Raw genomic sequence first — 23,275 nt, 5'->3', positions numbered from 1 at the left:
GACTCATGTGACAAGTTCTAATTTACCAAAAAGTAAATTCTACAGATCTCCTGTTGCTTTGAAATCTCAGAAGGAGCTCACCGGCAGACATGGGGAGGTAGGTTTTTACTTATCTTTTCCTTTGTTTTACTACTTAACTCTAAATAGTCGATTTACATTTTTATCTTCCTCTCCTAGCCAAATTTCAAGTATGTAGTTTGAGGAAGTAAACTAAGACATTATGTAGTCCATTTTGCCTTTTCCCCCCCATACTCTAAAAGGATTAAACTCTTTTTTTAAAAAAAAGTTTATATTTGGCCTGTATGTCAAGGACATAGACAAATTGTTTTTTGTGTTATAAACCAAATTCAGGAATGGATAAACTCCTTGGGTCTTTGGACTGAAAAGAAGTTAGAAAAGAGAGAGAAGTTAGAAAAGAGGAGAGGAGAGGAGAAGAGAAGCCCAAGTGGGAGGGAGAAGTTTCTTTAACCACCTGTCGAACTCATGAGAAAACACAGCACATATGAGCTCTCCTTTTCCCATTCAGAGGTTTTACCTAATCTTCAGGTTTTTGTCTTTCCTCTGAAGCAGGGGAGAGGAAGAAGTTTCTCTGATTAAATTTCATTTAAAATTTTGGAAATTCCCAGGGTTGGGTTTTTAAAAAAAATTTTTTTTTGGGGGGGTGGCTAGGTGGCGCAGTGGATAGAGCACTGGCCCTGGAGTCAGGAGTACCTGAGTTCAAATCCAGCCTCAGACACTTAACGCTTACTAGCTGTGTGACCCTGGGCAAGTCACTTAAAACCAATTGCCTCACTAAAAAAAAAAAAAAATTAATAAAAATATGTGAGTTAAGGTCACCAGGGATTAGGAAATCTTAGTAAATCCTTGCTTCATAAGTGCTGGTTAGTGATGGAAGTGGTATTTGCAGAATCTCTGCAGAATTGAAACAACCACGGACTCATCCTTGACATCTCTTCCCCTAATCCTCCACCCCCACCTAATCTAAACAGATGAAATTCCACCGCATCCCTCATCCACGATATCTCTCTGTTGCTATGGAGAGCAGCATTCTCTCTGAGGAGCAGTTTTCTTCCCCTTTCTTTGAGGGCATGGATAGAACTGACTCCCGCTGACCATGCTTATCTCTTTCCATGAGGGCTAGAGGTCTCATCTTCCCTCCTTCCCATCTCTTCCTTGGACAGTGGAGAAAAGCCACTGGCTCTTTGTTCAAAGCCACTTTTCTGCTGGGAGATAAGGAAGTGAGTTCATGAGGTTTTTAGCTTTTAGGGCAGGGGTCCTGTCTCCACATTGCTTCCTTTTCCTGCAAAGTTAGAACACTTAAAAACTGTGCAGTATTAGGGGGGCGGCTAGGTGGCGCAGTGGATAAAGCACCGGCCCTGGATTCAGGAGTACCTGAGTTCAAATCCGGCCCCAGACACTTGACACTTACTAGCTGTGCGACCCTGGGCAAGTCACTTAACCCCCATTGCCCCGCAAAAAAAAACAAACAAAAAAAAACTATGCAGTATTAAATAAAAGCTGTGATCCACCTCCTAGCCACGCAATCTTTTGAAATGAAGTTTCCCAGAGTCTTAGTTTCTATGAGACTTTCCCTCTCAGTCATACTCTATAGCAAAGATAATAATTGGTAATAATTAAAATGATCGGGGGCAGCTAGGTGGTGCAGTGGATAGAGCACCGGGCCTGGAGTCAGGAGTACCTGAGTTCAAATCCGGCCTCAGACACTTGATACTTAGTAGCTGTGTGACCCTGGGCAAGTCACTTAACCCCCATTGCCTCACTAAAAAAAAAAAAAAGAAAAAGGAAAAAAAAATAATTAAAATGATCTTTAACTAGAAAACCTATATTAAAAGTAAAAAAAAAAACCAGGAAGAAAAATTTAAAAAGCAGAGAAGCACTTAGTAAGAAACAATGCCACCTATTGTGTGTAGAACAGAAAAGGAGAGAGTAGAATAACTTCACTCTTGTGTCACTGGTTTCTTGGAGTAGGCATAATTTAGTCACTCTTGGTGTATTTCTTTCATAAACCAAGCAGTGAAACTTAGATTGAGTTTTCCTAAAAGCATCCTCTCTCTACTGTTGCTCCAGACACTGCTTTCTGTTGTCCTTGCTGATGCTCCCAGACTCCCCCCTTTGTGTCTCTAATAGACCAATTAAAAACTGCTGTTGCAAAAAAAACAAAACAAAAAACAACACCAAAAACCCCAACACAAAAAACAACCAGACCCCCTAGCCCCCCCACTCCCCACCTCCCACCCCCACTACAGTTCTCTTAAGAAAAAAAAATATTTTATTCATGTGTGATTGTGTATTCCCGGAATCCCTTCAACTGGGGTAGGGAGACCCTGGTGGATTGCATAAGTTTGGAATTTCTGGGCTACAAGTGGCTTTAAACCAATCAGGGTTCTTCACTACAAGTGGGTTTAAGCCAATCAGGGTTCCTCCCTGAGTTGGGTGCTGATGTGTTAAGCCCCAAGGAATGCAGGCCTGCTGAGCTGCTTAAGGAGGAGTGAACTGGCCCAGGTGCCTGTTACACTTCCAGCCTGTGTGAGGTAGGGAGACTCGGTCTCAGATAAATAAATACATTTTAATTGATATCTTGCTTTTATATCAGTAGATTTCCTCCTGTATTTCTCCTCCTGCCCTTTTCTTTTCGGTGAGGCAATTGGGGTTAAGTGACTTGCCCAGGGCCACACAGCTAGCAAGTGTCAAGGGTCCGAGGTCAGATTTGAACTCAGATCCTCCTGAATCCAGGGCCAGTGCTCTATCCACTGAGCCATCTAGCTGCCCCTCCTCCTGCCCTTTTCCACAGAGTCATCCCTTCTAACAACCAAAAAAACCCAAAAATTTAAAAAAGAAGAGAAAAAAATTCGGCAAAGCCAATGAATGCATTAAACAGAATGGTCATATCTATGGACCTGGACGTCGTCAAAGATCTTCTCATATCTCTTCTTTGGGGTCATGCTTGCTCTTATAATTCATAATATGAATTTTTTTGCATTTGTTGTATAATCATGTATATTGCCTTTCCCTTTCACTTCGATTCAGTTCATGTAAGTCTTACCAGGCTTCTCAGTATTCATCACACACATCATTTCTTACAGCACAGGAATATTCCATTATATTCATGTACCACAATTTCTTAGCCATTCCCCAATCTATATATATCTACTTTACCACAAAAAGTGCTACTATAAATATTTTGATGTATATGGACTCTTCTTTTCGTCAGTGACCAGTTTGAGGTCCATGCTTAGCAGTAGAATTATCTGTGTTAAAGGACACGGACGTTTCTGTTACTTTATTTGTATTCATTCCAAATTGCTTCCACAATGATTGTACCAATTTACAGAAACACCAACAACGCACTAGTATGATTGTTTCTGAACTCCACCCCCTGCCAGCAATGGCTATTCCCATCTCTAGTGATCTTTGCCAATTTTCTGGGTATGAAGTAAAACTTTAGGACTGCTTTGATATGCATTTTTCTTATGACTAATGATCTAGATTCTAGGGCATTCTTTAATATGCTTGTTAATACTTTGCAGTTCTTCTTTTGATAACTGTTTATGTCCTTTGACCATTTCTTTACTGGAATGGTTTTTGGGTTTCATATCTTTCCATTACCTGTCTAAATAACTTGGTTATCAAGTCTTTATCAGAGATATTTGATATGAAAGGGTTTTTTCACCCCAGTTGACTGCTTTCCTTCTTATTCTAGCTGCATTAGGTTTGCTTGTGCAAAAGCTTTTCAATTTTTTGTGGTCAAAATTATTTATCTTTTGTAATTGGTTCTCTTGTTTGGTTAAGTATTCATCTCCTACCCTTCTCCTGCCTATGAAAGGTATATGATTTGTTTTTTACCTAATGTTTGTGGTATGATCTTTAGTTTTCTGGATATATATCCTTTTGAATTTATTGTATAATAAGGTATAAGACATTGATCTAGGCCCAATTCCTGCCAGACTGTTTTAGTTTTCCAAGCAATTATGTTTTCCAGTTTGTTGAACATTGGGTTATTGAGTTCGATTTGCCCTTCAGTCCTGAGACAGTAATAACTTTGTCTCTTTCTGGACAGGGAAAAACTACAACTCCCATGGTCATCAGTGACTTAGTCCCCTTCACAAAGCAGTCAGTATGAACCTTGTCTGAATGACTGTGATTTATGTCTCCCATCCATCCCTATGTTTCGCTTACATTGCCACTCCCTCACTACTGGTCCAATTTATCTCTGGTCTGTTTTATGGGATAGCCTCCCAACTGGTCTCTTTATCTCTTCAGTCTCTCCCCTCTAGCCCATTATTCACATAATTACCAAAGTAATCTTCCTGATATGTAGGTCTGACAATGTCATTCCCTTGCTTAAAGACTTTAAATTGCTTTACATAAATTCCATAGGGCTGACATTTAAGGCCCATAGTCTAATTACAACCTATAATCCTGGGTATAATTCACAGTCCTCCCTTCTGTGTAATCTGTTTTAGCCAAATGACTATTAGCTCTTCTCTGATCTTGTCCCACCCTCTCCTAACTCTGAGTCTTCACATAGGTCACCTCCCTTACCCATAACACACTCTCACTTAATTTTTCCCGTACTGAAATCCTTTTTTCCCTTCAAGATCCAGCCCAGGTGACCTTCTTCATGAAGGTGGTGCAATGGGGGCACTGGACCTGAGGTGAGAAGATGTGACTTCACCTGTGGCCTAAGACCTTATTAGTTAGCTATGTGATCCTGGGCAAGTCACTTAATCTCTGCCTGCCTCATGTTCCTCATCTTTAAAATGGGGACAATAAAGGCACCTATCTCCCAGGGTGGTGGCGTATTGTTGTGAGGATAAAATGACAGATATTTGTACAATGCTTTGCAAACCTTCAAGTGCTATATAAATGTTCACTATTATAAAGCTTCTCTTGATTATTTGAACTGAAAGTGATTTCTCCCTTTTCTCTCCTTCCTAGAGCACTTTGACTTTCTCCTTTGTGCCTATCACATTCTACTTTGAATCCTGCTTATTTCTGAACATACTGTATGTCCCTGGCAGACTAAACTCGCTGAGGGTGGAACTATGTCTTTTGTTTGTTTTTTAATAAACATTTTTTGGGGGTGGGGCAATGAACACAGCTAGTGTATCAAGTGTCTGAGGCCAGATTTGAACTCAAGTCCTCCTGAATCCAGGGCTGTTGCTTGATCTACTGTACTACCTAGCTGCCCCCTTGTTTGTTTGTTGTTGTTGTTGTTAAAAATTTATTCTTAAGGCCTGGCTCAATTTCTTACTTGTAGGCACTCAATAAATGTTTGTTGAATTGAATGACTAAGAGTTATCTCCTCTCCTTTTTCCTTTACAGAATGAAGCTGGTCATCTGCATGTTTCTGGCCTGTGCTTCTACAACAGCACAACTCCATCACGATCCAATGCTGGATAACCACTGGGAGCTGTGGAAGAAAACTTATGGCAAACAATATGAGGAACAGGTAGATAGATGAGTTAACAGCTGAACAACTGCCATTAGATGCACTTGAATCATATGCCACCCTGATTTCTTAGGTGGAAGACGGCTACGTGGCTAGAATGCTGTGATGCAGAATCAGGAAGGCCTGAGTTCAAATCATGACTCAGATACTTGGGTGACCTTGTGTGAGTCATTCATTCAGGTGCAGTTTCCTGATCTATAAAATCTGTGAAATTGGTGATACAGGACAGCAAAGGATGAGATGGATACATTGGATCATGGAAACAATGAACATGAACTTGAACAGATTTTGAGAGATAGTAGAAAATAGAAGGGCTTCTGTGTGCTATGGCTCATGGGGTCACAAAGATTTGGACATGATCAGGCAACAAAAAATCAGCATCTACCTCCTAGAGTTGGGTCAAATGAAGCTAAAGATATATATATATATATATATATATATATATATATATATATATATATATATATATATATATATATATGTATATATATGTATATGTATATATGTATATGTGTATATATGTATGTATGTATGTATATGTGTATATGTGTATATATGTATATATATATGTAAAGTGCTTTGCAAACTTCAGAGTGCTATATATATATATATAATATATATATATTTTAAAGGCAATTGGGGTTAAGTGACTTGCCCAGGGTCACACACCTCTTAAGTGTCTGAGGTGAGATTTGAAGTCAGGTCCTTTTGACTCCAAGGCCAGTGCTCAATCCACTGTGCCACCTAGCTGCCCCCAGAGTGCTATATAACTGTTAGCTGTCATTAATTTCTATTATTACACATAGAAGCCAAGGATTCAAAAAAGAAGAAGAAGAAGCCAAGGATTCCACTCATGGCGAGGTGGCTGCTTCAGACTCCTTCCAATTCACTTTGAAAAAACTATCAGATGCTATTCTTTCCCTGCTAGTGTTATTCTATTGAATAAGCATTTGTTAAGTGTCTGTTTTGTGCAAGGCACTGTGCTTAGGGATCCCAAGGCAAGAGGAAAACATTACCTGCCCTTTGAAAGCTTATATTCTATTGAAATTAGATATGTGTGGTGGTGGTGGTGGTGGTGGTATTGTTCAGCCATGTCCAACTCTTTGTGACCCCATTTGGAGTTTTCTTGGCAAAGATACTGGAATGGTTTGCCATTTCCTTCTCCAGCTCATTTTACAATTGAAGAACTGAGGAAACATGGTGAAATTACCTGCCCAGGGTCACACAACCACTAAAAAGAAGAATGAAGAAAAGAGAAAGTAAAAGGCTAATAACAGAGACTAGGGTAGGGAATGGAAGTTACCACTGCTGAGGTGCAAAGGTAGGAAACAGATCCATCAGGGAACAGAGAAGAAGCAGCAATGAGAGAGGCAGCAGAACCAAAATGGAATCATATCATGGAAGCCAACAGAGGAAAGAGTGATCAGGAGACTCAACTGTTGGAAACAGGTCACGAAGAAGGAGGACAGAAGAAAGACCTTTGGATTTGGCAAGAAGGAATTCCTCAGTCACCTTCTATAGAACAGCGTCTGTAGATCATTGGGGACAAAGCCAAATTGCCACTGGGTACTGAGGAAATAAAAATAGTGAGTAGTTGGAAGGACCAAACGAAAGAGCTGGATTTTTTTGTTCTTTAAGGTAGAGAAATGTTTGCCTGTTCCCTTCTTGTACCTTCACCAAGGATACTGTCAACGTGTTTATAAGTTATTCTTATAAAGATTTTGTAGTGATGGGATAGTAGTGATATAGATGAGAAGTTATTGTTATTTTCTGTTGCCTTCTGGGCTAATAATATGGTCTATGATTTTTTCCCCTAAGTATTAGGTACATTATCCTATTTCAGTTATATTGAGAATCAGTCTCAAAGCATCCTCAGAATGGTTTTGCCTCCAGGACAAACTTAATTCTGTGTGTAACTGGTCTCATTCAATTATTCTTCTATCCCTTTCTTTAGTACCATTTCTACTTCTTTATATAGTACATCAATCACTGTGATGTTAGAGTCTCAAGTTTCATGGTCATTGATAGATAAAAATGTTTGTTAGAAGAATCTTTATGGATCTTTTCCTTTTCTCTTTTTGTTCTGTTATTGTCTTCCCAGTTTCTTCCTAAAATGCCATGAGGTTGGGGCAGCTAGGTGGTGCAGTAGATAGAGCACCAGCCCTGGATTCAGGAGAACCTGAGTTCAAATCCAGCCTCAGACACTTGACACTTACTAGCTGTGTGACCCTGGGCAAGTCACTTAACCCCAATTGCCTCACCAAAAAAAAAAAAGAGAATTCACAAGATGTCATAAGGTAGAGCTGGCTTATTGAAGCTAAACTTTTGGGGCAGCTAGGTGGCACAGCGGATAAAGCACCAGCCCTGGATTCAAATCCAGGCCTGAGTTCAAATCTGGCCTCAGACACTTGACATTTACTAGCTGTGTGACCCTGGGCAAGTCACTTAACCTTCATTGCCTTGAAAAAAAAAAGAAGCAGCTAAACTTTCTGTAAATGGTTTTTTTCTCTATTGCTTCTCATTGTTTTATGAGATAATAGGATCATGGTGGAGGATTCTAAGCAGTATTAAGAAACACAACTATCTGATAAAAATGACCTTGTGAAAATGTGAAAGTGATTCTTTGTTAATATTTTGATGATTTGAGGGGCAGCTAGGTGGCGCAGTGGATAGAGTACCGGCCCTGGAGTCAGGAGGACCTGAGTTCAAATCCAGCCTCAGACACTTAACACTTACTAGCTATGTGACCCTGGGCAAGTCACTTCACCCTAATTGCCTCACTAAAAAAACAAAAAAATATTTTGATGATTTGAAGAGGCAGAAAAAGAATTTTAATTTATTTTAAAAATGGAAAAATATAAATACAGAGAAACCGCTTCAAGGACACTTCTATCCTAGATGACCAAGCTATTCTAACTGTCCACCAAATAGTCCTATTGTTAATAATAGAGAATTATCATGAGAGAATGTTATATATTTATACTGCATATTGTTATAATCATCTCTATCAAATAAATTAAAGATAAAATAAAATTAAAGTTTGCTTAATGCTGTTGGAATGGAAGTTGACTTTTGGTAATTAATTATATTAGGTATATTCTATTTGCATGGTCTCAGACACATTACATCTTACAAAATGCTTGACTATATATTTTATTTATTTGTTTGTTTGTTTGGTGTGGGGTTTTTTGCAGGGCAATGAGGGTTAAGTGACTTACCCAGGGTCACACAGCTAGTGTGTCAAGTGTCTGAAGCCAGATTTGAACTCAGGTCCTCCTGAATCCAGGGCCGGTACTTCATCCACCTTGCCACCTAGCTGCCCCAACTATATACTTTAACATAACATGCTAGTTTTCATTTGTAGCTTTTATTCAAAGTATAAAATAACTATCTATTCTTCTTAAATCTTAGAATGAAGAAGTAGCACGGCGACTCATCTGGGAAAAGAACCTAAAATTTGTGATGTTGCATAACCTGGAGCACTCAATGGGACTGCATTCCTATGACCTAAGCATGAACCATCTGGGTGACATGGTGGGTTCACTACTTACAAGCCTACAGTGTTGTCTGCAGGAAATCTGATTTCTTTTTGATAGAAGAGTCTGAAGGCAGTCAACAAAAGGGATACTTTAATAAGGAGAAAAGTCATATACACATGAAGGTAGATACAACACCCTTCCCTAGAGCAGCTTGCAACCCATCCATGCTTTCTTATTCTGTTCAATTTTTGTTCATGTCCTCCCACAAAGTCTCCATAGAAGATATGCTCAAAACATTGGAGACCATTATTTGAATCTTTTAATAATTGTGTGGCTGCCAGTGTAACATTCAGGTTGTGTGTGTAATTACTCACTTTTGTTACATAACCAATCTAGCTCCTTTTCCATTCGTCTGTGTGTTTGATAATATCACATAGGCAGCTAGGAGGCACAGTAGATAAAGCATCAGAGTTGGGTCAGGAAGACCTGAATTCAAAGTCTGCCATATACATTTACTAGCTGTGTGACCCTGGGTGAGTCACTTAACCTCTGGTTGCTTCAGTTTCCTCATTGTAAAATGGGGATAACTACTAGTATCCATCTCAGAGGATGGTACTCAAAGATTCTTTTTTACAGATTCTTTTTAATTTCCATATTCATCCTATAATAATTTTATTTCACTTATACTTTGCAATACCTGCATTTTCCCTTGCACTAATTCTAGATAGGATTTTGGAATTTCTTTATTCATTCACAGCTTTAAAATTTTAGCTCGTTTCTAAAAGTAACCACTGTGAATTGGTTTGGCCACTCTGGAAAGCAATTTGGAACTGTGCCCCCAAAGCGTTTCCCCAACCAAGTCAGAGACTCCCAAGCCCCAAACCTAGGAAGGAAAAGAACAAGCAAAAAGGCAAAGGACCCAGGTTCCTTTCTCAGGGAGTGCCAAATGCTGTTAGATGGGATAAAGATCCCTTATAGCACAGTCTTTCACTAGATCCCATGACCAAAAGAAGCCTCAAGTTCCCCCAGACCAAAAGAAACGAGGAAGAGCTGGTCTTTTTGAAGATGTTGACAGTTCTGGTTATTCAGTCAACAGGAAAAAAAAAAAAAAGCCCCTTCCTGTCGCTTGAAGGCATTTAGTCACAGTTCTATGAGAAGTAGTTCCTTGGTGTCCTTTGCCCCTTTGCCAGACCCCCACGGTGCCTCTTGTGATCTGATACAGAGTGGAATGAGCAGAACTAGCAGCACAATGTACACAATGACCACACAGAAAAAAAAAATCTTTTTGTTGCAAGTCTTTAGAACTCTGAATAATGCAATGATAAATCACAAGTTCATGCATGAATCATGCCACCTGTCAAAGAAATGATGGACTTGAAATCCAAAATGAGGCAGGAATATTTGGACATGGCCAATGTGGGAATCTGTTTTGCTAGACTATGTGTACTTTTTGCCAGCTTTAAAAAAAAAAAATTGTACTGCTGGGGGGAGTAAGAGGGAAAGATATCAAATGTTTATAAAAATAAATTTAAAAGAAAATTAACTACCAAACAAAATTTTCCCCTAGTAATGGGCACAGCTGGGGGTTCTGTAGATAGAGCGCTGGACCTGAAATCAGGAAAACCTGAGTTCAAATTCAGTCTCAGACCCTTACCAGATGTGTGACCCTGGGCAAGTCACTTAACTTCAAATTGCCTCAGTATCCTCAAATATAAAATGGGGATAATAATAGCATCTACCTTCCACAGTTATTGTGAGGAACAAATGAGATAATTGTAAAGCATTTAGCACAGTGCCTAGCGCACATGGTAAATGCTATATAAATGTTAGCTTTTATTAGTAGTTATCAGATAGCACATGAACAACTATTTCTGTAAATAATTTTCCAATAATTTAAACTTCATCCCCTTCTGCCAAGATTTTAACAAAATTGCTAAAAGTTGCAGTTTTCACCAGTTTATTGTTCTCTTGTTCAGAGCTTGACAGGGCTGTGGGAAAACAGGTTCCACTTTTGGTGGAACTGTGTGCTAGTCCAGCCATTCTGGAAAGCAATTGGAACTATGCTCAAAAAGCTATTAAACTATGCGTAAGCCTTTGACCCAGAGATACCAATACTAAATCCATACCCCAAAGAGATGAAAGAGGAAAAGGACCCATATGTCAAAAATAATTGTAGCACCTCTTTTTGTGGTGGCAAAAAAACTGGAAACTGAGACAGTACCCATTGATTAAGGAATGCTTGAACAAGTTATGGCATATGAATGTGATGGAACACTATGGTGCTGTAAGATATGATAAAGGGTGGTTTTAGAAAAACATAGGAAGAGTTGTATGAACTGATGCAAAATGAAATAAGCAAAATGAAGTAACCAGGAGAAGAATTTATGTAATAACAACAATATCGTAAAGACAAACAACTCTGAAAGACTTGGGAACTCTTCAACATAATAACCAACCACAATTCCTGAGGATTATGAGGAAACATACTATCCACCTCCAGATAGAGAGGTACCAAACTCAGTACAGATTGAGATATATTTTGTTTTGCTCAACTGGACATGTTTGTAACAACAATTTATGACAAGGGTTTTGTTTTTCTTACTTTCTCAATGGGTGGGTAGGATGGGAAATGGAAAGGAGAGAATGGAGACCTAAAAATAAAATTATTTTAAAAATCATTTTCTCATCCAAAGAGAATTGTCACTGAAAAGTGAAGTGGGTAAAACAGTGTGGGGGGATGCTGCCTAATCCTAAACTTGATAACTGATTTTGAACTATTAAGGAAGGCTGTTCCTGAAGTTTATTGAGGAGGAGGGTGACATGGTCACTTTGGCAGCTGAATGGAGGATAGATTGGAGAGCAGATTGACTTGAGACAGGGACACCAATTAGGAAGGTATTGTAATAGTCAAGGGGTAAGTGATAAGGGCCTATACCAAGGGTGGTGGCTGTCTGAGGAGAAAGAAGGGATCAGATAGAGATGTTGTAAAGGTAGAAATGACTGGGATCCTAAAAGGGGCAACACAAATGAAAATAAAGAAATGTTTGTTTTGTAGACCAGTGAAGAAGTGGCTTCTTTGATGAGTTCTCTGAGAATTCCTAACCAGTGGAACAGGAATGCTACCTACAGACTAAACTCCAATCAAAAGTTGCCTGATTCGGTGGACTGGAGGGACAAGGGATGTGTTACTGAAGTGAAATATCAGGTGTGTTTTATGTCCCCAAACCACTATGGCCTACATTGATCCCTGCTAATTCCATAGCCCTTATAGACTGATAAAATTTAGCAACTTGTCTGAAATATCTCTTTCTAAATAGATTGTTAATTCCTTGAGGGCAGAGACCACATCTGTGAGCGAAAGCTGAAGCCTTCCTAAGCAGGCTATTTACTCATGGTATCTTATTTTGTCCCATAATTCCTAGCCCAGTACTGCACAGGGCTAGCCCAAGTCAGAATTTCGAAGGAAGGAAAGGGTATCTTCAAGACCCTCCCACCAATCATATGGATGGCTTTTCCCCCCTTCACTTCATGCTCCTATGCTGCCCTCTTGCTGTACTAGGCCTTCAAACAAGTCACCCTCCAGGAGCCCATTTGCTAGTAAAACCCAGGAAAGACAGATAAATTATTTCACGTTTAGGTGATGATGACTGTTAACAGTTTATTGTGTAGCTTCTCTCAATTTGGGTGGGGGAGAGGATCAGTGTCCTAACCTAGAGCAATTAAGTCAATGTTTCAGGTTTCAGTTGAGAGATCACATTTGGGGGAAGAGAGGGGTGTAGAAAGGGGTAGCAAAATGAATACTACAACAGGCACCTGTCTGCCCTACCTACTTTAAGGTCATATGATAAATGCTCAATAAATTTTATTGATTGGATTGGTTGGCTTGACTGACTAGTCTGTTCTGAGTTTAGTCCTTTGTGGAGGGGAGAGGAAAAGAGGGGGAGGGGGAGAGGGAGAGCGCATGGGAAAGGGAGGGAGGGAGAGGGAGAGATCGAGAGCACGAGAGCGAGCGAGAGCGAGAGCGAGAGCGAGAGCGAGAGCGAGAGAGAGAGCGAGAGAGAGAGAGAGAGAGAGAGAGAGAGAGAGAGAGAGAGAGAGAATGAGAGAGCCCTAGTCTGTTTTGTGGAGGTCAGCTGACCCTGATCTCCATGATTACCCTTTTCTTTCCTCCTTTCCAGGGCGCTTGTGGTTCCTGCTGGGCTTTCAGTGCTGTGGGAGCCTTGGAAGCACAAGTTAAGCTGAAAACAGGAAAGCTGGTGTCTCTCAGCGCCCAGAACTTGGTGGATTGTTCAACTGATAAATATGAAAATCACGGTTGCAATGGTGGCTTCATGACTCAGGCCTTCCAATATGTCATTGATAACAATGGCATCGATTCAGATATTTCCTATCCTTACAAAGCTACGGTATGTTGGAAGAGTCATTTATGCCCCAGGTCCTCAGTTTCCTCAATTGTAAAATGAGGGAGTTGGTCTAGCTGGGCTCTGAGTTCCCTTCCAGTGCTCAATCTAAGAATTTAGGGTCCTATGAGCTTTCATTTTGAAATTTCTTTAATCTTCATAATCTTCCTTCCTACACAGGGTTCTGTTACAGGGTTAGAACTATTAAAGTTTAACCCGGCCAGCTGACATGGGTCTTCTCCTTGAGACACACCTTGAAGCAAGAGAGATAAGCCCATTAGGCATTGCTGTTGCCTGAGTGGCATGAGGGGGACAGAGATGGCTCAAGAAATCAGAGCTGCCTCTCACCCGACTTCCCCCAGCCACCACCAGTGGGGGATGGCCCTCCCTCGGGTGATCACAGCCACTAAGGGAACTTTTCACAGTCAGATGATCGCCCCATCTGGTCTCTCCACCATAAGTCCTTTATAAAAGTATTTGCCTTTCTCCTGCTCAGGGAGATTGATATCTCAGAGAACCACCTCTCTGGAACTATCTCCCCTTGAGAAGAAGTTCAAGGACTTCTCTCTTGGTTTCCTTTCTCTAGCGTCCAAATAAAATATTATTTTATTCTAATTGGATTTGTGTGCAAGGGGGTGTGATTCTTTAAAGAGGAATACCCCCAATCCCAGCACCCTGACCTCAACCTACTTACTTCCCTATAACATAATTGGTGCCCAATTTAATTTACCAATGGCATATTTTTAAAATCAGTGAAGATAATTTGATTGTTGAAATCTTGCTGCATCTCCATCTATCTAAGGCAGTGTTGTTGAAATTTTTGCTTCCTGGAAGATTCCTGTGATAACCCCATCTCATTCTCAATATTATTCCCTCTTACAAATTTCTTAGAGAGTATTAGACATTTCTTGATCATTTAATCCAACCCTCTCATTTTATAGGTAAGGAAACTTAGACCAAAAGATGTTAAATGACTTGCCCAAGGTTACATAAGGTAGTCAGTGGCAAAACTAGTGCTTGTTTCCAAATCTTCGAACTCCTAAGAGAGAAGTAGCCCTTCCCACCCTCTCCCCATCAGAAACAAACTCTATTGAAACTCTGATCTCTCATTAGTTCAGCATTCAGGGCAGAATAGAAGCATGTCATGAAAAAATTCATTAAAGAACTTGAGGTGGTTAGCTCGAAGAAGAAAAGACTTAGGGGAGACATGATAGCAGCAATTAAATATTTGAAGGCTGGTCATTTGGAAAAGGGATTACATTTTTTCTGTCTGGCCCCACAGGACAAAACCAGAAGCAATGGGATGGAATTCAGAGATTTGTCTTGCTATAAGAAAAATTTCCTAAAAATAATCATAGCTAGAATTTGTATAGTGCTTATAAATACCTCATTTTATAAGGCTCCAACCCACCTTTCTAGTCTTAAGTGATCCTCTTCTCTCATAATGACTATGGGAGGTAGGTGCTATGATTATCTCTTTTTTACATGTGATGAAAATAAGCAAACAGGAGTTACATGACTTGTCAGAGGTCGCACAGCTATGAAGTGTCTGAAGCTGGATTTGAACTCAGGTCTTCTGACTCCAATTCCAGCCTCTATCTACTGTGCCACCCAACTGCCTCTAAGAATTCAGGTAGTACCAAGTAAAATGGGTTTTTTGGAAGGTGCTGAGTTCCCCTTCAGTGGAAGACTTTCAGAGGAGACTAGAAAACCACTTGTCAGGTAGAGAAGGTTCCTGTTGAATTAAATGTTGGGCTAAATCAAAGCTTCTTAAACTGTGGGTCGCAGAGACCCCATATGGGGCTGTATAACTGAATGTGGGGGTCATCAAAAATTTGGTAACAGTAAAAGGTTATGTATACCTAGTTTATATACCTATATACCTGGGGTTGTTTAAGGCCTGGGCTAGATGACTTCTGAAGTTCTCTCTAGGTCTCAGAAGCTAAAGCTCCTCCCTACCACTGAGTCTGAGGGCCAGTTTCATAGCACCTTTTCTTTTGCTTTTTTTTTTTTTTTTGCAGGGCAATGAGGGTTAAGTGACTTGCCCAAGGTCATACAGCTAGTAAGTGTCAAGTGTCTGAGGCCGGCTTTGAACTCAGGTCCTCCTGAATCCTGGGCCAGTGCTTTATGCACTGCAACACCTAGCTGCCCCCTTCATAGCACCTTTTCAATCAACATTAACATCTCCACCACTTAAAGCAACATAGCTACATGCTATGAATGTGCAGAGATGCCACTGCTTTATTTCAGGGACCTTCCCCTGTGGTTAAAGCAGGTAGTTACTAAATCTTAGATTAGATTTTCTTTCTGCCAAAGGAAACATTGAGATGCCTAGGAATGCAGAAACTCAGTGACAAAGGGGTGAGAATGGGGGGGGCAGTTATAATTATATGTAAGGTGGGGTTCCAATCACCCTTGACTTTCTCCTTTCTCCAAGGACAATTCCTCCTCAGGGACATGGCTTCAACTCTCTGGTTTCCCACTTGACTGACTGCACATGATAAGCTTTCTTTTTTGGTGGGGCAATGAGGGTTAAGTGACTTGCCCAGGGTCACACAGCTAGTATCAAGTGTCTTAGGTCGGATTTGAACTCAGGTCCTCCTGAATCCAGGGCCAGTGCTTTATCCACTGTGCCATCTAGCTGCCCCCTGACTTGTTGCTTTTTATAGTAATCCAAGAAGTGTGACTTGATCTTTTCCCCCAATCCCAAGGTGTTTCCTGTGAGTACCATTTCCCTTTCATCCAGTGAATGCTTTCCTCTTCAAGTATTAGAGTCTTTTCAAATTGATTAGAAGTTTATACACACAGAGTGGTGGGGTTATAGAATGGTTTCTTGATACATGGTTTACTCTGTTGATTAATTGGAGAGGGAGTAGAACTCTATGTCCTTACATATATTTAGGATTTCAAAGGGGTTACAGAATTTCTGTAGGAGTTTGGAATGTGCTGAAGCATTTGAGCCACATTTCTCTTTTCAGGATGGAAAATGCCAGTACAATCCAGCTAACCGAGCTGGTACATGTTCAAAATACGTAGAGCTTCCCTACGGAGATGAAGATGCCCTGAAGGAAGCTGTAGCCAACAAAGGACCTGTGTCTGTTGCAATAGATGCTACTCAACCTTCTTTCTTCCTGTATAAAAGCGGTAAACTCTCAGATTCACCATCCATTCTTTTTCGGTATCCCTCCTGCACTATAAATAGGAACACTGTCATCTCCACCCTTAAATGTGAAGGGATGTACAAAGGAATTTGTTTTATGTTAACTAGATGATGACAGATCTCTACAAATCTTGTAGTGAGAGCAAAGGAATAATAGCCCAAAATGTGCTGCACTGGTGTCTGTACTGTCAAGAGATCTCCACATGCTGGGTGGTCCCCACTTGGAGATTTATAGAAGGACATGGCCAAGAGATGCACAGAAGGAAAGGCCATGGAAGAGTTAGTTAGGAGTTAACAATCTACATGGTTGGGAGCTTCCAAATACTGAAGTAACCAAATCCTCGTATGTTTGGTCTAGACTGGTAAATGACTTCACATCTTGTTCTAATCAGTAAAGCTAGAGACTGAACACAGCAAAGATCTCAAATAAGCCAGTTGATTCATAGACTATTACACGTAGAGCTGGAAGGGCGGTCAGAGGTTATCTCTTCCTACCCTGGGCAGGCTCAAAACTCACCAGTAGTGATTCAGCTAATGAATGACAGAATGAGGCTGTGATCCAACCTGCCTCCCCAGTCAGGGCACTTTAACCCTGCCAACATCCCTTAAGAACCTCTTCTGTGCCCTGTGCTGGGAATAGCAAAAATGAAAACAGCCCCATATCCTCGACAAACTGAAATTCAACAGTCTTTATATTGAGCATGTACTTCATGTGTGACATTGTTCTAGGCATCATGGGAAAATAAGGGATCTGGAAAAACATTTTTAAAGAAAAACATTTCTCACCTTATAGGCCAGTTGAAACCAGAATATTTATGTATGCATATGTGAAAAAACAGGCATATTTACAAAGCAACATCTTAATAAACACAAATCAATTCTAGAAACTGCTGAATAACAGCATCTACAACTCACACTCCTTTTGTGCTGTAAGATTTACAAAGTGCTTTCTGCACAAGAGCCCTTTCAGGCAGGCACTGCAGGTAGGAAAATCCTTATTTTGCAGGAGGCTTATAGTGGTTTTGTAAAATTCAACATCTAGTCAAGGCAATGAGCTTAATACATGTCAGACACCATGCTGAGTTCTTGGAATACACATACCAGCAAAAACAGAGACAACCTCTGCCCTCTAAGACTTTATATTCTCTGGAAAAGGGAACACATAAAAGGGGAGCTGGAAAGCAGGGGAGAAGGTGCCTTCTCAGAGGCATGAAGGTGAAAGTGCGTTCCTTTCTTTGGTTCATCTTCTATTCAGCTACCAAAGGATACTCATAAACTATCCGAGACTTCATAAACTCCAGTGCTTCCTATTACCTAGAAGGAAATACAAATTGCTCTGATTGGCAGTTAAACCCCTTCACAATCTGGCTCCAACCTACCTTTCTAGACTTCAATGATCCTCTTCTCCCAGTGAAATCCTAAATCAAGTCCCTCTCTCTTATGTGTGTGCATGTCACTTTCCCTCACAGGATATAAGTTAGAGGGCCAGCATTGTTTCATTTTTGTATCAGTATCCCCAGTATTTAGCACAGAGCCTACAGTAGGTGCTTAATAAATGCTTATTGATGTGTTGGTTGAATTGCTGTTATTTTTTTTTCTATATAGCTATACATATTTGTAGGTATTGCTGAGGAGTGATTAGCATAGAGTAGGGTTAATTGAGGAAGGACTCTGCAGGAAGTGTGGTTGGATTGATTTTTTTGAAAAGTTTTTCTGAATTTGGGTATTTTCAGTTTTGGGGTGATTGAGGCAGATGTTGTTTCTGCTTATGACTTTTTTGTGGGCCTTGCTGAGCTATCCAAAGATGCCTAATAAAAAGCAGCTGCCTATCCGTGTCTGTCCCTGTCACATGTAATCCACTCCTTATTCCAGGTGTCTATTATGACCCATCCTGCACTCAGAAGGTGAATCATGGTGTGCTGGCAATTGGCTATGGTAACCTGGATGGAAAGGACTACTGGCTTGTTAAAAACAGGTAAGGATCCAAACAGATTTTTGTTTATCCCTCATAACATGCATCAATGGAGCTATTTCAGCAAATTCTTTCAGGTAATAAAGAGGATAAGATTCCATAGTTTCTGGTGAAATGGCATGTCAAATGACTGCATGATATCTATATAGAACCATGGTAAACATAGACCATAGTGTGGTAAACAGCCTTACAAGATGCATATCAAGCACTTCCCAGCCTTTTACTAACTACTGTGATTTCACTAAGTTAAAAGAAAATAAGATTAAAAACCTAACAGGGGGGGCAGCTAGGTGGCGCAGTGGATAGAGCACTGGCCCTGAAGTCAGGAGTACCTGAGTTCAAATCTGGCCTCAGACACTTAACACTTACTAGCTGTGTGACCCTGGGCAAGTCACTTAACCCCAATTGCCTCACTAAAAATAAATTTAAAAAAAAAACCTAATAGGGTCCTCTTTCAGCCATCTTGCAGTGCCACCACCATGGTACGCATGAATGTCCTGGCAGATGCTCTCAAAAGCATCAACAATGCAGGAAAAAAACAAAGAAAATGCCAGGTTCTCATTAGGTCATGCTCTAAAGTAATCATCAGGTTCTTAACTGTGATGATGAAGCACATTTACAATGGTGAATTTGAGATCATAGATGATCACATAGCAGGAAAAATTGTTGAGAACCTCACAGGCAGATTAAACAACTTGTGGTATAATCAGCCCCAGATTTGATGTTCAATTGAAAGATCTGGGAAAGTGGCAGAATAATCTGCTACCATCCCATCAGTTTGGGTTCATTGTGCTTACAACCTCATCTGGCATCATGGACCACAAGGAAGCAAGACAAAAACACACAAGAGAAAAAATCCTGGGGGTTTTTTTTTAGAGTGTGTAAAACATGCATACAAATAAAATGCTCCAATAGACAAAAAACAAAACAAACAACCCTAATAGAAAGAAAATCTTAGAGTGCTGTTCACTTAATTCTATTCACTAACATTGTTTTGTTTCTTTTTTTTAAAGCTGGGGCCTTACCTTTGGTGACAAAGGATTTGTTCGGATAGCAAGAAATAGAGGAAATCATTGTGGGATAGCTAATTTTCCTTCTTACCCAGAAATCTAGAAGATCTCTTCATTTCACATGTGATCAATTAAGAAAGATGGATGACACTTTGTTCTGAGTTTAATTTTACTTTACTTCTACTAACCAGTAGAAATAACCAGAAATGTATGTTGAATAGACTTAAATATAGTAAAAGCTTCATTAACTTGGGTTCCATCAATTTATAGTTGTAATGCAATTGAGACGAATTGTAATCTTTGCATATTTGTGGAAAAAAGAGGCTTGCTAAATAATTTCACCTTGTATTTTACAATCACAGAAAAATGCTTGACAGTTTAAAAAATTATTATAATTTAATCTTTAATCATCCCATTTTAAAATATAATTTTGTAAACTGATCCAAGCTTTTTATGATTATTTAGGAATAAATTCTAAATAATTTAGGATTTATATATTTCTGAATGTCTATTATTATCATATTACATTCATTTCTTATTCTCAGGTGTCTGTATAATCCATCTAGTACTTAGAATATAAACCACAATGGATTAGTAATTAATTATAGTAATTTTGGTGGAAAAGACTACCAATTCCTGTGTACATGCTTTGTCTTCATTGTAAACTCCTTGAGGACGGGACCTTTTGTTTTCCATGTTTGTATTCCTTTACAAAGCCTAATGTAATACCTTTCACACAGATGCTCAGTGTTTGCTGAATGAATGTTGAAATAAAAAAAAAAAAACTTGAAAATCATTTAAGAACTTTAGAGGCCTTCATTTATATGTCAACAATTAATGTGCAACAATAGTTACACATTTATTTTTATCTCATCATAAAAGTTTAGGCCAGCCAGGTACTTGTGCAACATTTTGGTAACTGAGTTCAAATTACTGCATAGATATGAAAAACTGCCTGTCCTTACAATTCAAACTTTTCACTAATTCAGAGTGATTTTCCTCACACCTATTCCAAATTACTGAGGTTTTGTGCATAGTTTAGAGGGAAGTCGTAGATTCTGTAGGTCTCTTAGCATGGATAGGGTTGTAGGGAAATAGATTGCTGGTGAAACTGCAAACTTACAGAATCTTTTTTGGAGAGCAATGTGGCAATACACAATCTTTAGTGAAGTTACAAAAATCATTCTACTTTTTGACCCAATAATTTCATTGTTGGGAAATAACCTGAAAGGTGTTATCAAATACAAAGAGCTTTCATTTACAAGACTTTCATAGCATTATTCGAGGATTGCAATAAGCAGAAGGAAAACCAAAGTCCAACAATAAGGGAATGGTTAAATAAATTGTGTAACAGTAATATAATGGAATACTTGGTACTTGCAATTTCATTGGTGCAGGAAATTCCCTATAAGACTGCAGACAGCAACTGTTCTGCAAATTAATAGTCTTAGCTGGTTAAGTGATATCCCCAGGGTTGCACAGCCAATATGTGTCAGAGCTGAGACATGAATGACCCAGGTACACCTTAGCACCTCTAGGATACCCTATGTAAGTGACTGACAACTTTGTGAAACAAAAATGTGAAGGGGAGTGCCCCCTGTCACAGAAATGTCCACTTTTCCTTGACAGAAAGGCAGGCAAGTCAAGACAGGCAAATCCTGTGAGCACACACACGCCCCTACTGCTTCTAGTGCCTCTTGAGGGCATGGCTGGAACTGCTGCTCAGTGTGAGATGCCAAAGGCCTTCTGAGCTCAAGCTGTTCTTGCTCCTGCCCTTTACACATATGCAAAGGGAACTTGACTGGGTCCATGGCTCCCAAAGGCTAGGAAAATTCCCATGAATAATTCCTAGTGTCCTGAAATATGGACGGCTGGGGTCTCCCTTTCTCCTCCTTCCACCATGGTCCTCTGGAACTCCGGTCGTTTAAGTCTTGTGGGCAATGGGAAGAGAGGCCTGTTGGAGTCCTCGGTGCACTTATAATATCCAGGCTTATCAGCCAATCAGAAGCTTGGTCAAGCAGTGGTCACAGAATACCTGCACATCCTCTGATGGGGACAAGAGAGCCTTTCATTATGCTTTTCCAGTAACCAGCGGATTGCCAACCACAAGGCAGAGCAGACTGGGCATATTCAAGGTACTAAGATCTCTACTGGATCATTAGACTAGTCTATCAAAATGACTCAGCGGCATCTCTAGTTCAGAATCTAATTTCCTTTCCAACTTTGCATGGCTCAGCAAGACTATAAGTGAAATCCAGAGCAGCAGGTATGCTCCTGGACAGACAGCATGTGAAATCTCAATTTCCCCACACTCTTTACTACGGTGAAAATAAATACAACAAACAAAAAGGCTTCAAAAATTTGAAATCTCCGCTCCCCCCAGCCCAGACTTTTGGCTGTGAATTTCCTAGATGTTCCAGTATGGTTTTCAGGGAAGCTTTCTCTAGGATACTGTTTTTTTAAGTCTTATAAAGGGAAGGAGAAAAATCATCTCCCCTCTACCCTGTCCCTGTGGTAACTGCTCTTAAGTCCTGGCTGCCAGACAGGTAAATTTGCTACCAGCCTCCTTGGCCTGCTGCCCTGGGGGCAGCAGTTGGGTGAAGTACCAGGTCCGTTCCCAAAGGCCTTCAATGTGTGTCCCCAGAATTCCCGCCAATCAAGCCGCTAGGAACACAGACTCCTGAGAGTCAGAGAATCCCCAAAGTTAGAGTGAGAGAAAAAGCAAAGCACTGCATCAAGCTTCTAAAAGCTCTCACCTGAGTTCCTGTTGTGACCTTCTGCTTTCACCCTACTTCTACCTACAACACCTTAGGCAAATCACTTGCCTCTCTGGACCTCAGTTTCCTGCTCTGTAAAATGAGGTCACTGGAGTAGATGACTTCTGAGGTTCCTTCCAATCCCAAATGCATGATTTATGGTCAGTAACTCAAATTAGCTAATCTTTCCACTCACTTTTTCTGTTTCTTTGGCAGCTAGCAGAAAATTAAGGGGCTTGGGGACTTGGGGGAGAGAGAAACACTAGGCACCTGCTACTTGAGAAGGGCTGCTCCAATCAGGAATTGCATTCAGAAATCTGGAATGGCCTTTATGAAATAATGCAAGAAAAAAGGAGAAAAAGAACATAGTATACACCATGGCTCTATAAAAGGAAAAATGAATGACCAGGAATAGATAATCAAGAATCCTGTTAGATGTGGAATGACTAAAAACTTGATATTTTCACATCAAAATTAATTTAAATCAGAGTTACTAACCACATTCAATTACTTGTTCAATATTAAGTTTATGATAAACCATTTAGTAAAGTTATTTAAAAATCACAGGTCGGGGGCAGCTAGGTGGCGCAGTGGATAGAGCACTGGCCCTGGATTCAGGAGGACCTGAGTTCAAATTCGGCCTCAGACACTTAACACTTACTAGCTGTGTGACCCTGGGCAAGTCGCTTAACCCCAATTGCCTCACTAAAAAAAAAAAAATCACAGGTCAATGTTTCTGAGATGAAAACCAGTAGGATAGTACGATTTATAGGTCTTAAGCCAACCTGGAGCTTAACAATGAATAATTGTCTATCTTCCCCTTCCCAAGACAGGGGGAATTTTTTAAAGAATGAGGAAAAATTTTAGCTAAATAACTATGGCCACATAATAATTTCAGCATAATAATATGAAAATCAAGATTAAAAAGTACAGAGATGGGGCAACTAGGTAGCACAATGGATAAAGCATCAGCCCTGGATTCAGGAGAACCTGAGTTCAAATCTAGCCTCAGACACTTGACACTT

The 23,275-nt window shown here is 40.0% G+C and overlaps 1 protein-coding gene across 2 annotated transcripts; it reads left to right on the top strand.

Moving 5' to 3' along the window:
- On the top strand, positions 1-20,290 carry CTSS (cathepsin S). 2 transcript variants are annotated; one of them, XM_043963637.1, is made up of 9 exons: positions 6-97; positions 4,620-4,676; positions 5,347-5,473; positions 8,885-9,007; positions 12,008-12,157; positions 13,131-13,358; positions 16,331-16,496; positions 18,385-18,487; positions 19,498-20,290. In XM_043963637.1, exons 1-9 carry the CDS (start codon positions 90-92, stop codon positions 19,595-19,597), a joined length of 1,062 nt encoding a protein of 353 aa, XP_043819572.1. In that variant the 5' UTR covers positions 6-89; the 3' UTR covers positions 19,598-20,290. The 2 variants fall into 2 exon arrangements, with proteins under 2 accessions (XP_043819573.1, XP_043819572.1); XM_043963638.1 differs by lacking the exon at positions 4,620-4,676 and having other exon boundaries at positions 1-97.
- The last annotated feature ends 2,985 nt before the right edge of the window (positions 20,291-23,275 follow it).

This window comes from Dromiciops gliroides, chromosome 4 (assembly GCF_019393635.1).
Source record: "Dromiciops gliroides isolate mDroGli1 chromosome 4, mDroGli1.pri, whole genome shotgun sequence".
In the NCBI taxonomy this organism is placed as follows: Eukaryota; Metazoa; Chordata; class Mammalia; order Microbiotheria; family Microbiotheriidae; genus Dromiciops; species Dromiciops gliroides.
Note: the sequence above shows the minus strand (reverse complement) of the source record. Positions and strands in the feature narration are given on the sequence as shown.

Excerpts from the sequence above, each read along its gene's own strand:
- CTSS (XM_043963637.1), top strand. Across the intron at positions 13,359-16,330 it reads CCTATCCTTACAAAGCTACG|GATGGAAAATGCCAGTACAA; the intron begins GTATGTTGGAAG and ends TTCTCTTTTCAG. Across the intron at positions 18,488-19,497 it reads TACTGGCTTGTTAAAAACAG|CTGGGGCCTTACCTTTGGTG; the intron begins GTAAGGATCCAA and ends TTTTTTTTAAAG.